Source organism: Peromyscus eremicus, chromosome 8b, assembly GCF_949786415.1.
Source record: "Peromyscus eremicus chromosome 8b, PerEre_H2_v1, whole genome shotgun sequence".
In the NCBI taxonomy this organism is placed as follows: Eukaryota; Metazoa; Chordata; class Mammalia; order Rodentia; family Cricetidae; genus Peromyscus; species Peromyscus eremicus.
In genome coordinates, this window is record NC_081424.1 from 20,245,795 (window position 1) to 20,261,697 (window position 15,903).

General features: G+C 42.2%; 1 protein-coding gene across 1 annotated transcript in view; it reads right to left on the minus strand.

The window, feature by feature from the left end:
* The window catches only part of Man1a1 (mannosidase alpha class 1A member 1), a 174,384-nt gene extending 167,751 nt beyond the window's left edge, over positions 1 to 6,633 (minus strand). The window contains exon 1 of the mRNA XM_059272584.1: positions 5,823 to 6,633. Coding sequence (XP_059128567.1) covers positions 5,823 to 6,431 — 609 coding nt within the window. The 5' untranslated portion in view covers positions 6,432 to 6,633. The remainder of the gene's footprint in view (positions 1 to 5,822) is intronic.
* Between the last annotated feature and the right edge of the window lie 9,270 nt (positions 6,634 to 15,903).

Consider the following 15,903-nt stretch of genomic DNA (forward strand, 5'->3'; position numbering starts at 1 on the left):
GGTACTACTAATATAGTCCTCACGCTACAAAGGAGAGACACGACGTTCGGAGAGAGTAACCAACTTGATGAAGGTCACAGAGCTAGCACACGATGAGGACTAACTCAGATCCAGATAATCTGGGTCCAGTATCCATTGTTCTAACTCGCACCTTGCTGCATGGGGACCAGGCAGAAGAAGGGGACGCACAACACACTCAAGCAGACTTTCCAGGCCTCCTCAAGGAGACAGAAAGGCCCACAGATTGTATTTTTTAAATGTCTATATACCTCCAAAAACCTATAGAGTCCTCAGGTTAACTATGAATTCTTCTGCCGTCTATAAAGCAATGGGTGGAGAGCACATACATTTATAGTCTGAAGAGCTCCCCCCCAATCACTGCACTCCTCGTCTCTGGGTACCCGCATCTTTTTATATATTGTAACCCTCTTTGTTTCTCCCTTTCTTCTTCACCACTTCTCCACACAAATGTGTGTAATGGTTACAAATGCTTCTACTCTTGTTAAAAAAGAAACAAACTCTACGAACAGAGAAAAACACAGCATATCACACTGAGCTGTGTAACTTTAAAAACAGTTCTGTGAGTCATGTCCATAGTAACATTTTTTAAAACTTACTATAGTTTACCGAAAACCAATCAAGTAAACTTTACTTGATAGGGCAGAGTTGTGTCTCATGTGTTTTATGCTCGTTCTAGATGAGGGCCGAAGGGAACAAATACCACCAGCCTGCTAATACTCGCCTTGGGAGTTTCATTTCGGAAGTTAAGTATGAGGGGGGCAGTGAACAGCGCTCACCAAGAATCAGGACTTCTATTCTCAATTCAACTCTGCCACTGACTGGTGATTTCCAGAAAAATCTTGAGGTTTTGGATACTCTGCCAGAGAGTACATGAGCCAAGGTACCACTCGGGTCTATTTTATGATCTAATACATACGTTTAGTTTTGAAAATTAAAAAAAAAATAATAACTTAAGGTTAGCATTTTCCTAGGAGATTGTTGGTAACCCAAAAATAACTTGAAGCATTTCTATAAGGGCTCTGTAAGAGAACATGGGGCAGGGAGGGAGCTTAGATACTGACCATCAGGTAAGGCAGCAGGCTATCAACAGAGGGAAAAGTTAATCCTCCTTAAATTACTAAACGTATTCTTCTTTTCCTTTTTTTTTTAAAAAAAAAATCTATTTAGGTCATTTTGCCAAACATTTCCGTTACCTCTGGGATCTTATTTTGGTTAGTCAGAACATATTATGTTCATGGTTTCCTATATGGTATAAAATAAATTAAAAGCCTATTTGGCTAGGGAATGTAAATTAGGTCCTGGACACTTCACATCCCCTCTACATTTTAGCCTTCATCCTTCATAGGCATCTGTACAAATTCTTCCCTTGTGACCTTGACACATATCCTGAGAGCCCCAGTTAGTATAGACGTCATATATCAAGGCTTTAAAAACATTATACTTCAAGTATGTAAGTTCTGCAGTAAATTCCAAGAAAGTAAGATCTTTGGAAAGAAAGGCATTTTTACTCACATGAAGCATTAGGATCAATTTTTCTTTTTCTTTTTCTTTTTTTTTTTTTTGGTTTTTCGAGACAGGGTTTCTCTGTGTAGCTTTGTGCCTTTCCTGGATCTCGCGCTGTAGACCAGGCTGGCCTCGAACTCACAGAGATCCGCCTGTCTCTGCCTCCCAGTGCTGGGATTAAAGGCGTGCGTCACCACCGCCCGGCAGGATCGATGTTTTCAAGACGGTTTTAGCTGATTAGCTCACCTGAGGACGGCTGCAAGGGTTTCAACACAGGGTGCCTATTTTTAAACTGCTTTCACCCCTTTTCCCAGGTTCTAAGTCCTACACACAGCTCCTTTATGTGAACCGTAGCTGCCTGATAGGGTGAAGTCAAGGTATTCCCTTTATAGAACTTAAGGAATAGCTTTCGGAAAATTAAAACGAAGACCATTCCCTCTACTCACGATCTTGCTTATATAACTTCAACCGTTAGCACCTACTCTAGTGTTTACCCTGCTGAATTTGTGACTGATTCATCGTCTTGTTGAGGACAGAATGCTTTACAAATCTCAATAGCTCCCTTGCTTTGGGATCCCTGGGTGCCACAGGCTTGCACTAGTATCTATTTAATAAGGAGCGTCAAGGGGTGTGTGTGTGTGCTGTGGACAGGCAAACAACCCCAAAGTGTCCTAGCCCCTTGGGCTGGGGTTTCAAAGGACAGCTTCATTATGTTGTAAAGGTTCTTTTCCACAGTAAAACCCATAAAAGTCACCTGGGAAGTTAAGTTTCAAAATAAAAGTATTTTTGTTTCAGTTTGTCAAGGTAATGTAGTCTCACATGTGATCTTTAGCCAAAGAGCAGTAGTTAATATTTAACAGGAACTGTAAACTGTGCTCAAGCACATGCAGGCGTATGTGCACACAGACAGACGGACAGACAGACAGATGGACACACACACACAGACACACACACACACACACACACACACACACACACACTAGTGCTAGTGTAAGATGTAATAAAATGTGTTTTAATCATTAGCCCCCAACATGCATCTTTCTTTATATGTGTGAGTATACAAACAGGTCTGGAATGAAAAGTCCTTCTCTAAAGAATTGGAGAAGACAGCTGTGACTGTAGCTGACAGGTCCCAAAGCCTCAAGTGACAGACCCAAGAATGCCAGCCTGCAGAACTCCATGCTCCTCTTATGTTGTGGGGGACTCCAGTCTGAGAAGGGTTACTTGTCTTCTTCTATCACTCAGAATGCCCCATAACTCCGGAAAACGAAAAATAAAATGTTCATTGTTCCAAGTTGATTAGGGCCTCCAGTCTAAGGTACAGGGTAGGTTCACTGTTTTGCACCCCCCTCAACAAAGCTTTAAACACCTTGCCAATTTAAAATTTTAAAAAAAGATGGAGTAGAAAGGAAAATAGAATACATTCTTAATTCCATGAAGCTATTTCACTTTCAAAACTTTCGTTTTAAAGTACAGGATAATGTGAGTAAAACTTTATGGAGATCAAATTCATGACAACAAATAGATATTTGGCATATATCAGAAATCAGAGAAATTCCAGGGTAAGTGGTTTTACAAGGTTTTCACATGGGTGGGAAGAGAAAATTTTACATCAAATCCCTCATTATTGGAATTAGTAGAACTCACTCAATACCTTTCTGTCGAGGCAATGTCCTGTTTCAAATTAACAGCCTACCTCCCCTAAGACACAAACGTATTAAAAACCCGATGTGGTACCAACAACACAATTATGTCAGCGATATAAAAATAGTGTGAATTGCCTTTGAACCAAACTTCCAAAATAAGAGCCTGACTAAAATTCAAGCCTGTAGCTTCTAAATTGTAACTATAAAAGTTTTAGTGCATTCAAGTACAATAAAGAACCTTAAGTCCATAAAGACAACTTGAACAGATAGAAACAGGAGCAGAACCAAGGCAAAGAGCTCCTGGGCCGAGGTAAGTAGCCTGTAGTGCAGGAAACAGAACCTAATGGTATAAAACTGAAGTTTAATGTGTCATCCTTAACTGACAATCACTTTTCCTCTCCAGGACCAAACGCCGGGTCCTTTGGAATAGCTTGAGTTGAGGGTAAGGGGGTATGGGTGGTACCCTAAAATTAATTACATACATGTGTGAAACTATCAAAGAGTAATAATAATAATACAAAAAGAGACAAGCGTTAAGTTACTGGTTTTGGTTTACAAAGGACTATGTTTGTTTGAATTATTCTCATGGAAAATAATAATTCATTTCTCCCCTCATCCTGCTGGCCTTTGACTAAATACTGACGCAAATCATGCTGACTACTTGGGGTTTTCAAAACAGCATGGGATTTTAAAGGACACGTTTGGTTCTCACATTTTATGTAAAACTGGGCAGTTTGAACTAGGTTCTAAGATGTTGGCACCACATGACAGAGGTCTCATAACTTTCCTTGACATGGTAAATTAAATTCCTTTGATTTAGAGCCACAGATAAGAGGGGTCTAATAGCCAATGGACATACATACTGCTAAAATGCTGCCCTCCCTGGACTGCTGCTAGGCACTGTGTCTGTTCTAAACCCACTTTCCATCATTAGTGGTCAGCTTCTTAATGCCTTAGTGTTTAAAATCTCTGGTTCCCACAACTACAGCCCACATTAACTGGTCGCTCACATGAATTCAGAAGCATGCCATGCGTAAATTATTCTCTTCAAACATCAGCAGCAGCAGACACTGATCATTTGAGGGTCGATTTTCTAATGGTCTGTATTGGTTAAGGAGCCTAAGAGGTAAGAGTGAGAAGATGTTTAGGAAGAGGCAGAAGTGTGTCCCATTCTCCAGGAAGGAGAGTTCTGTCAGGATTTCACAGAGAAGGAAAACTGTTGGGGAAAGTTGCTCAGGAGAACAGAACCCACTCCCCCATGCCTGAGGAGGGCTCTCGGCAAAGCAGAAAGCTTGAAGGATGATCAAACAAAGCCATGGGCCTACCCTCAGAGAAGTCTAAAAGGGACCCCAGTCCGCTTGAACTTGCTCAATGACACCTTTTCCAGTGCCATCTGGCCTTAGACACATCATAAGGCCATCAACCTGTCTCCAGGCTGCAGTCACTTTAAATTTCTTTACAGCCTCCAAATTCTATTCATTCCCTGAAAAATGCTATCATGACCCTTTCCTGATAACAGAGCCAATATCAAAACAAAAATTTCATAAAAGTATTACATCTTTTTATAATGCATTTTAGAGGATGGTCAAAGTTGCGATGCCATGCTTTTAGCATAGTTCTGCAGGTCTGGATTCCCAGGAAAACACAGAAGCAGCCTGGAAAAAGACATGTCCCCGGAGCCTGGTGAGTGGAAGCCTCTGGTTCCTCATTCAGGTCTCAACATGGTCACTAATGCTTCCTGAGCTATAAGTCCTCAGCTTTCACCTTTGAAATGACAGCCTGAAAGAATTCCCTAGGGTCCCTTCACCTTTAAGCTTGTGAGAAACCAATCACAGGCTACAAGTGAAAATAACCAGGAAGAAATTCCACAGGACTTACCAAAGTCCATGTTTGCTCTAGACTGGGTTTGTTACTGAGCTACGGTGGAGGCAGACCTGTTGCATCATAGAGAAAATACCCCTTTTCTGGAAATGTTCTAGTAATAAAGGAAGCAGTAGTAGATCTGTGTGTGTGTGTGTGTGTGTGTGTGTGTGTGTGTGTGTGTGTGTTTCTCGTGTTTTAAATCAGTAATAGATAGTAAGTGGCCCATGACAGGAAGTCTCAAGTTTCATGTTTACAGCCTGTTACATCCACACAGAATGCCACCTGGCCAAGAGAAGACCACATGACTGAACCCTGGGCGCATTGGCTCACTGTTATAACCTTTGTATCATGCGTGATTGATGCTCTGCGTTTATAGTCAGCTTCAATTTAAAACGGCCTGCAAGCCTTCGTGAGGGGGGCTGTGAAAGACCAGCACGGTGACTGACCTCAGGGTGAACTAAGCGCAGCTGAAGAGGAGGCAGTGTATCACCTGCACATGTGTTCACTTACATCTGCCTCTTACAGCTTAAGCTCACCACAGCATGGAACTTTAACCGCATTCAGCCTCACATCCTAACTGGCCACACATCTCCTAAGGTAGTAAAAAAAAAAAAACCAAAAAACAAAAAACAAACAACCAAAACGTGCAGCCTTTGGCAAACGGTGGAAGCGCAGACCTCCCTTGCCTCTGCGTGATAACGTTGAAGCCCTAAGTTCCAACCGTTTATCATACCTCCCTGAAAAACACAGCAGCGTGAGTGGGATTTCTGGCAGGGTTTACTCACTCACCTCTTTGATCTTTGCTCTCTTCTCGCGGATGGTGGCATCAGCTGGTTCCCGGTTCTCTATCCCGATGGGAGGTATGAAGTCCACCTTGGGCAAGCCCCCAAACAGCTCCTTGTCACGCAGCTGGTCCTGGGCCACCTTCTCCTTCTCCAGCAGAATGTCTCTTTGGATCTCCTCGGGTAGCTTCTGCAAGGTCTCCTTGGCTTCCCTGAGAGCCCGCTCGTGGTTTTCACGGATCCTGGCTAAGTTGTCCTCCAGTACAGCCCCGGGGTCCCCTGGCACGCCTTCCTCGCGGTGCCGGACTCGCCCCTCGGCGACATCCTCGGCGCGCGCCCCGGGCCCGGGCTTGTGCTCTGCCGCGGGCTGCAAGGCGGGGTTGGAGTGGAACAGGACCCCGCTCAGCAGCTTGGAGGAGTCAGGCAGGAAGAAGATTGCCCCGAAGCAGAGCGTGATGAAGGCGCTGAACACCAGCAGCAGCACGAACTTCTCGGTGAGGCGGAAGGCGGCGGGGCCAGACCCCTTCCTACTGCCGCTAAGCCCACCGCCCAAGCCGCCGCCCAGGCCGCCGCCCCCAGGGCTACTAAAGAGCGGCAACAGGCCCCCCACGGGCATCGCTCCGGTTGTTGCAGCCGCCGGTTGGCAGTCTGTCCAGGGGCCGGGCGCCGAGCCGCTCAGCAGCCAAACTTCGCTGCCGCCGGCCGTCAGCAGCTGCGGGGCCGGTTCTTGCGCATCCAGGCCGCCCAGAGCGCGTGTCTGAGCTGCGGGTCTCCCCGCTGGAAGCGGCTCCCCTCCGGCTCTCCTCGCCGGGGTGGTTCCTTTGGCAAACAGGCACGCGCGACAGACCGCTGGCTGCAGCCCCTGTGGGGAGAGGAGACAGTAAAACGCAGTGGTTAGGAAGATGGTGAGAAAGTTTCCAGCGGGTCCCCGCCCTCCCCTCGCCCCCAGGAGCCGCAGGACAGTTCCCCAGCAGGCAGCCCCGCGGTCCAGCTGCGGACACCGCCCTCGGAGCCCACTTTGGACTTGGGGTTGAAGTTTTCCAGTCGCGGAGGCAAGGGTGTCCCGCGCACATCTGGGGCAGGGCCGAGGACACCTCGGTGCCAGGGGCGGCGCACCTCTGGGCAGCAAGAGCACCGCGTGCGTGGGGGGCTCGTCAACTTCTCCCGCTGCCCATCTCGGTGCGTGTCCGGGCGGGCGGGGGCGCGCGTTCAGCCCGGTGGCCCTGCGGCCCCGGGACACGGCTCAGGTAAGCGAGCGCGCCGACCTGCCGGCGAGTGCGAGCGAACCAGGCACCGTGCTGCCCTCCTCCGCGGCCCCGCCGTGCACTAATAGCACTGCCGGTCTCCCGGCGGTCGGAAACGAGGGCGGTGACGCGTCCGGAGAGTGACAGCGCGTCCGGGCCAATCTCACGCCTCCCAGGGTCCCGCGGGGGTGGAGCCGAGGCGGGGAGGGGGCCGCGCAGGGCGGGGAGTTTACGGGAAGCGCAGCCTCGCGGGGGCCCGGCAGAGGCGGGGAGGTCGCAGCTCCCCAAGGCGCTGGAGGGCGGGAGCTGCGCCCCGGAGCCGGATCAGACCCGTCCGGAGAAGCAGAGCCGGAGCTGGTCCGAGCTTACCCTGCCCCAAGCCCACTCGGCCTGGAGCCCCAAAGGTGGTGGATCCAGGCGAGTGACCGTGTTACACTAATGCGGGTAGCGCCTGCATGCTCCTGCACTCGCCAGTTGGCGATCCCGAGGAGAACACGGGCGATTGCGGAGCAATGGGTGGTTTTGAAGCGCGTCTTTACTCCAGTCACCTCTTGTTACCCAAGACAGGGATTCCCTGTCGCCCAGTAACTCTCAAACCCAAAGTCCCTAGGCTCCCCGCAGAGCTTTTGAGCTCTCGGCTCGGCCTCATTAACAGAAAAATCCATGGAGACTTGGGGTTTGGGGATTGCTTAGGGCTTTAAATATGCACCCTCTTCCCCTTCCAAAAAAAAAAAAAGTTGTATGCCTCCCCCACACTCCCCCACTTTCGAAATTCATTTACCTCATCGCTGTTGGTCAAATTTTCCATTCAAAGAAGACAGTTTTATGCTGCCAGAGCTCCAAGCAATAAATTGAACCCTGTTGAAATTAAGTCTTGGATGCGACAACTCCCAGCGAAGGAAAGACTTGGTCCAATAGAGATTGTTTTCAAGACAGCCTTGCAGTATTCAGTCTCATGGAATGTCATGGAGACTGGCTCCACCTCCCATGACATCGCTTGGAATGCCCTGCTGATATTGCATAGATTACGTTTTTGACTTGGTCGGGAACCTCCAGGTGAAGGGACAAGAGAACGTTTTCCAAACTGTGTTATGAATCCTCTGTTGCTCCAACAAGAAACAGTCACCGGAGAGGAAAATTTGACTGACTTCCCATACCTGCAAGCTTCTTGGTGGCAGCGCTGTTCACCATCAACCTTCTCTGGAAAAGTGATTTTGATTTGCCCTTTACTTGCTGTCTTAGACCAGAGCAAAAATACCTGGCAGGTTCCAGGAGAGTGCCCACAGTACAGTTGTTTCCAGGTGTTGGGCTGTATGAAAAAATAGAAAACCAAGTCATATGGCAGTTTTCGTTTAAGTATTAATTATTAATATTAGCCATCATTATTTGTTATGTATTGGTTTTGTGCAAAATGTGCCAGGCACACGTTCAAAAGTTCTGGTTAATAAGAAATTATGGCTTGATGAATCCGACTTCGTGGCTCGATTGTTCTGATAATTGCTATGAAATTCTATGCCCAGAAGAGTGCAGCATATCCAAGCAGGGTAATAGATTTAACTATAAAAATGAAAGCGACAATGTTTTCTTTTAATGATGGAAAGGTAAATTTGTTTCAAATTATATTTGTAGGTTGTGGGTAGGCTGAAAACTTAATCACTGTGAAATAATAGTGTTTATTCTCAGCAAGACCCTTGAAACTGAGCTGCTTCACAGAGGAGAAAGCAGATCCCTAGAAACTGGGACAAACTCCTGAGGAAGCCAACTGCTTGCTTCCTGGTCATTTGAGGGGAGGGATCAGTAGCTTTCCAACTATGTTTTAAGAATGGGATTATTTTTACAGACACAGAAATACCTGTGAACGTTCATTTTAAGTTGATATAAGTATGTATTCCAAAAAAGAATAAAATCCACCTATAAGTACATGTACTAGGATATGACAGAGATATCATACCTAATGCTGTTTTCTAAATTCCTTAGTCTTGATGCCAAACCAATTTGGGCATTTAGGATAGTGTCTGTAGTGGAAGCATTAAATATTTTTGTACACAGACTTAAAATTAATTTCCTTTTTAGAAATTTAAGTTATATATATATAAAATATATAATATATTTTTTTTCCTAAATTTTTAAGGTGACTGCTCTTTTTATTTTGGTTCATTTTTATGAAGCTTACTGTAAGGTTTTTTTTCTGGTTTATCATTAGACACCAGTTTATTGTAATCAAAGCTTGGTTTTGGTAATTTACTAAATGAAAAGTTAATTTGTGTGATTGAATATAAGTTTACATTCAAGGATGCCCGTCTGTGTGAGGCAGGTTGAGAATGTGATGAGAATGCCCATACTTGGGGCTAGAGCAAGCCTGAAACAGACTCACAGAGAAGTTATTTTAAGACACATGCTAATCAAATCTTCCGTGCAAACCTCTTTAAATAGCCACCCTAGACCCCATGTATGTATGGAAGCAGAGCACAGACAGCAGGTAGGAACTAGCATGGTATGGAAGCAGGCTGGCACTGTGCCTTGATCACGGTGCTTAAACCTTGTCACAGTCTGCTTCAGAAAAGTGTGCAAATGGAAAATGAATGTGACCAGTTCTGGTTTCTCAAGCCATGAATCTTGATTCTGTCCCTTCAGTGCAGACTCTAGCTTACCTACCCGAATGAGTGCCTTGGTCTTTGTGAATGCAGACTCTAGCTCACCTACCTGAAGGAATGCCTTCCTCTTTGTGAATGCAGACTCTAGCTCACCTACCTGAAGGAATGCCTTGGTCTTTGTGAATGCAGACTCTAGCTCACCTACCTGAAGGAATGCCTTGGTCTTTGTGAATGCAGACTCTAGCTTACCTACCTGAAGGAGTGCCTTGGTCTTTGTGAATGCAGACTCTAGCTCACCTACATGAAGGAATGCCTTGGTCTTGGTGAATGCAGACTCTAGATTACCTACCCGAATGAGTGCCTTGGTCTTGGTGAATGCAGACTCTGGCTTACCTACCTGAAGGAATGCCTTGGTCTTGGTGAATGCAGACTCTAGCTTACCTACCTGAAGGAATGCCTTGGTCTTGGTGAATGCAGACTCTGGCTTACCTACCTGAAGGAATGCCTTGGTCTTGGTGAATGCAGACTCTAACTTACCTACCTGAAGGAATGCCTTGGTCTTGGTGAATGCAGACTCTAGCTCACCTACCTGAAGTAATGCCTTAGTCTTTGTGAATGCAGACTCTAGCTTACCTACCTGAAGGAGTGCCTTAGTCTTTGTGAATGCAGACTCTAGCTCACCTACCTGAAGGAATGCCTTGGTCTTGGTGAATGCAGACTCTAGCTTACCTACCTGAAGGAGTGCCTTGGTCTTGGTGAATGCAGACTCTGGCTTACCTACCTGAAGGAGTGCCTTGGTCTTGGTGAATGTAGACTCTGGCTTACCTACCTGAAGGAATGCCTTGGTCTTGGTGAATGTAGACTCTAGCTCACCTACCTGAAGGAATGCCTTGGTCTTTGTGAATGCAGACTCTAACTTACCTACCTGAAGGAATGTCTTGGTCTTGGTGAATGCAGTGTTTTTCACAGGACTGCTGTTTCCTCCTTGTCAATGGGCTAGCATAAACTTGGTGACCTTAACATTTTGTGGGATTGTCTTCCTCTCCCCCTCCCTCTCCCTCTCCCTCTCTCTCCCTCTCTCTCAAATTTGATCAGCTAATCCTTCTGAGGCAAAGCTCCCATGTACTGTTTGCCACTTACCTATAAATGTAACTCTCACTTTGCCCCTCTCTTTGAGTACTTTTGTCTCAGTGTCTTTCTTTAACAAGTTGTAGATATTTGTGTTTTGAGATTTTAAATACACTTTAGAAGAATATCATTTTTAAAAAAACTTAGATGTAGTCAGAGACAAACCCAAAGCAATCTCTGATTAATTTGGCTGCTTGAATTTCAATTGTTTTCAAAAGTAAATTAACAAAAGGTAGATTTAACATTCACAGTATGTTAATTATGAGCATGTCTACAGAGGCCAAAGTGGCAATATTTTAATAACTGATAAGTTAATAATTTTGTAAAAATCAGTGGGTTCTTACAAATTAAATCACAAAAATCTTTCTCATACATTTTCTACAATCTTCAAGTTAGAATTCTATGAAATAATTCTTTTAAAGATACTAATGTTTGTTTTGGGTTAAGATATAAAATACAACTCAATGAAGTAAATAAATTTAATCTAGATAACAATTACTGAGTATTTCTAGCAAGTTAACATGAATCCCCGATTAATCAAGTTTCTAATTCACTTCAAATCCAGGTCAGAATGGGTCTTGGCTTTTATTTAAAAAAAAATGTAATATGAAGAAAATACTTTATTGAGAATGTTAATCTTGACATTTTAATACTTCCGTGGACAACTGAAAATTACATTAACTGTAACAAGGGAATTAATTAAAGGCTTAAAAGGAATAATCAGTAATATTGGTATTTAAATTGGAGTCTATAGTCTATTTATTTTGCTATGTTTTTCCTCCCCTAAATTTACTTTGTGATGGCTAGAGTAGTAGAATATTTTCATAGAAATCCTGTCCCCACTGGAAACAAGAAGGGAAGAAGTAGCTATCTATGTAGGGTTGAATCCTCATGCTCATCTTGAAAATGCAAGGCCATGTTGAGACATCTGATTTTGTTTTGAACATTTATGTATAGATATCAGCAGTCCCTAGTTTTAAGACATTGTATACCACAAATATTTGCCAATTGGTTTTGAGGAACTTTCCATGGAACACTCCATGGAAAGGAAGTTGTAAATGGTGCTTCGTCTTGCCAGTCTCCTCTATGAAGATGTAGGGTCCTACAGAAATCTAAGGTGTTGGAGCAAAATACTATTGCATTGCCAATGATCAATGTATCATTAAATTGGAAGTTTTCATTGGTTTTGAATATGAGTGCTTTAAGCTAAAGTTTACTTGAAAGAAGAGATGTAATAATAGTCTCAGAGAAGTTCTAAACCAACTTTCAGGGTAAGAATGATATATTGAAATTCTCAGATGTTGTTTTCATGAGATTAACAAAGGGTCTCAAGGAAATAAACCTGTAAAGTTTGAATGAGGACATATGTATTGAAGACATTGTATGCCCTTGGTTGTGTGACCACGGCACGTGACTTACCTATGTTCTGTGACTCTCATACTTTATCTACGGCAATGTGGTGGAGCTTAAGCAAAATGTTTGAAGTAACGTCTGGCCCAGTAGGCATTCAAGGAGTTTAAGTAAATTTCTTCCTTTCCCCTGTAAAGGAATTAAATATTAGGAGTGGTGAAGGAATGATGTCTGTAGGATTCTCACAAGGAGGATCATAAGAGGGCAGAAAAGATATTATGGATGTGTCATTTTGTTTTGTTTTTGTTTTTGTTTTGTTTTGTTTTGTTTTTTCAACTCCTCTCCTCTGAATAACTTCCACCAGAGAAGAAGGGATACATGGGCACTTCTACTCAGTTGTGCCTGGGAAAGCATTGTATGATATTTTCCCATTCTTTGTAGGACCAATTCTAAAGCTCCCCAAACCCTGAGAAAATGTGAGTGATGGCGAAGTCCAAAATGAGCAGAATGGCGTTCATGGCAATGCTTGAAGACTCTGAAGCCAGGGACTCAGGACAGAACATCTTCATGTGGGGATGTTAACAACAACCATTGTGGCCTCTGTATATAAAATGTTTGCATTTTATGACTTGAGAAGATACTGTTTCAACAGAGTGAAACAAAGAACAACCCTCCAAGACTAGAGAAAGACAATTTTTCCTCTCTTAGTTTTTAATACATTAGATAGAGTTTAAAATATTTTTTTCCTTTAAAAATAACATTTATTTCATTCTCTGTTACAGAAAAGTTTACATGTTCTTCCAGAAAAAAAGAAAACAAACTCAGAAATGAAATATTTTTGAGATATTATTCTGTCCAATTGAAATATTTTTCATGAAATAAAGTGAAATGAAACCACATGTGCCCATTCCTATTTTGGAGAAACTATCTACAAGCATGGCCCGAGATCACTTGGTTTCCCCCTTTTTTGTAAAGTGTGTTCAGTCTTTGGTATTGTCCTTGAAGATAGAATCTTGACTAAGAATTCACTTGTGGTTCTTTGCCTATATACCTTATTTTTTTTTCAAGTTCCTCTGGTTCATTCATGTCTTCTGCAACATTAGATTCACTTAGAGATGAAGTCATAGTACATCTGTGTTGCAGGCTGAGCCTGAGCAAATTGTACCCACTGAATTCGTGACTGGTGGACTATTCATTTGGTAGAATGAAGACTGTTCTGGACTATGGCGATGATAATATATATATGAAAATTACCATAGGAAAACCAAAGGAAAGAAGTCCAAGTCACTGACCCATATGTCTCATAGACTTAACGAACTGGAAATGGCAGGGTCTCATATAGTTAATAAAAGTCACTGGAGTATAAATTCAACTCATTACCTCATTCATTAGGCACTCAAGTTTACTCCAAATATTAAATAGATATAATACAGTCTATTATTATAATACTATGATAACCTCAATAGCAATCAACAAGAAATGAAAATAATCAAGTGCCCCTAAATGCCATTCATTTTACATTGTTAATATTAAAATCTGTGTATATGCCTAGCAAGAAATTAATTTAATATATATAAAGTAGGCATTATAAAGAATTTACTAAACCTAACACTAATTTCATTTATTGCATAGGTATTATAGAGTAGAATAAATTATGGTAAAAGCAAGGAAAATTTGTAAAGACTTTCAGTTACTACAAGGTTACATATAGTGTGTCATTAAGTGGACTTTATTAATTGTATGTGGTTTCATCATTTTCATTTCTTTTTAAAATGTTGTAGGAATGTAAAATGGCCCAGCTGCTTTGGAAAACAGTCTGGCAGCACCTCAAAAGGATAAATATAGAGTTACCATATGATCTGGCAACTCTACTCCTAGGTATAAAGCCAAAAGAACTGAAAATATATGTGCACACAAAAGTCTGTGTATGAAAGCTCATGGCAACCTTATTCATTATAGGCAAAATGTGGAAACAGCACAAATGTCCACTAACTGATGAATGGATAAACAAATGTAAATCCATACAAGAAAAAGTATTCAGCAAAAGAAAGGACTGCTGTCACAAGGATGTACTTTGGCCATACTACCCTCAGATGCTATTACAAAGACCACAGGAAATGTCTAGAATAGGGACATACCTGGGCATGGGAAGTTGATGACCGCTTGTCTGGGGCAGAGGGGATAGAAAGATGGAGAGTTAGCATTGAAGGAAGGAAGGGTTTGTGGACAGTGAATATATTAAAATATCTATTCAATTTTAGGATTTTTTAAAAATATGTGAATTATAGTTCAGCGAATATTCAAAATGTTTTCCTTTTAGAACTGCCTTATAAGAATCTTTAGGATCACGACATATCTCGTAATGAGATGAAGTTGACATACTAAACAGCAACACTATATATTACAGTCCAAGAACTAATAAGTAAAGAAACATTTCCTCAAGCAGAAGAAATCACCAGTTTCTCAGCTTGAGAAATATATATCTTTTTGGAATAGCCAAACCAAGGGATTGCTTTAAAAGGTATGAGTCACTTTCATGCTGTACACTTATCCTTATAAAATAAAACATAGACAAGCAATACTATTCACATTTTTGATGCACGAAAACTTACTGCTAACTGTATTGCCCCACACTGTGGGGAGCAAGATGTTTCCAGGAGAACTTGATTGTGGTCTGCGGCTTGTAAGCAAAATGATGCAGAGACAGGAGTTGCATTAGCAGTCAGAAAGACAATCGTTTTTTTCTGGAATTACTTGGGATTTCTTTCAACTGAAACAATTATGAAAATCAAAATAAATATCTATGTATACTTGAGGACTGTACGGCAGTGAGGCATCACAATGAATAGTTGTTTTTAATCACAATAAGAACCATTTAATATTATATGTTATATTATTATTATTATTATTATTATTATTATTATTACTATTATTAAACATGTGGAGAAATCTACCATCAGAATCCCAGGGCAGTAGTAATAGGCCAAGTGGATAAAATGTGTATGTGTCTTCAATATCCTTAGATCAAAAAGTGAAAATATTTTTAAAATTTACTGGTCTATTTCTAAGAGAAATATGAATATTTCATAGGACCTAATATCACATTTGTAGCAGAACCTCTGTATCTGAGTCTTCTTTGTTCACTGATTCTATCAAAACAGAAAACGCTGTCTTGTGATCCTTCAGTAATATCAATACTAGAGCATCCTGTGTTTTGATTCTGTGTGTGTACAGTACTCATACCATCATTTCTTCTTCCTTAAATTGGTGTTTGGATACCTTTTGCCTCTTTATTATTTTATATTCTTATCATAAATGTACCATCTATATTTATCACAGAAAATTCAAAATACATCAGCCTTTAAGAAGGAAACTGCTTAGAATTCTTAGAATATTGTTTGTACATGCCTTTCAAAGCGGTATAGTTATGCTTTCAGTGTGTTCAAAGGAGCATTTTTTTTTCTGGAATCCTCCTCCTGGTTCCCTGATTCTTAAAGAAAAAAAAGTATTTGTAATGAGTAATAGCTCTTTTCCCTCCCTGACCTTGAAGGCAGATGGGATGTGTAATGCTTTTACTAAAAGTAATGTTCTCATTTTTACGAAGTGATCACCAGTGGGGAAGGAGACTTTCTTGCCCAGATCTCCTTTTTCTAACCAAATATGCTTCTGTTTATTTTAACCATCTCTCTACTTCCCCTCGATGCCAGGTCACAGAAAGGGAGTCACTCTTTTCTACTGAGTACAGTCGTTGTAAAAAAATTGGGATGAATAC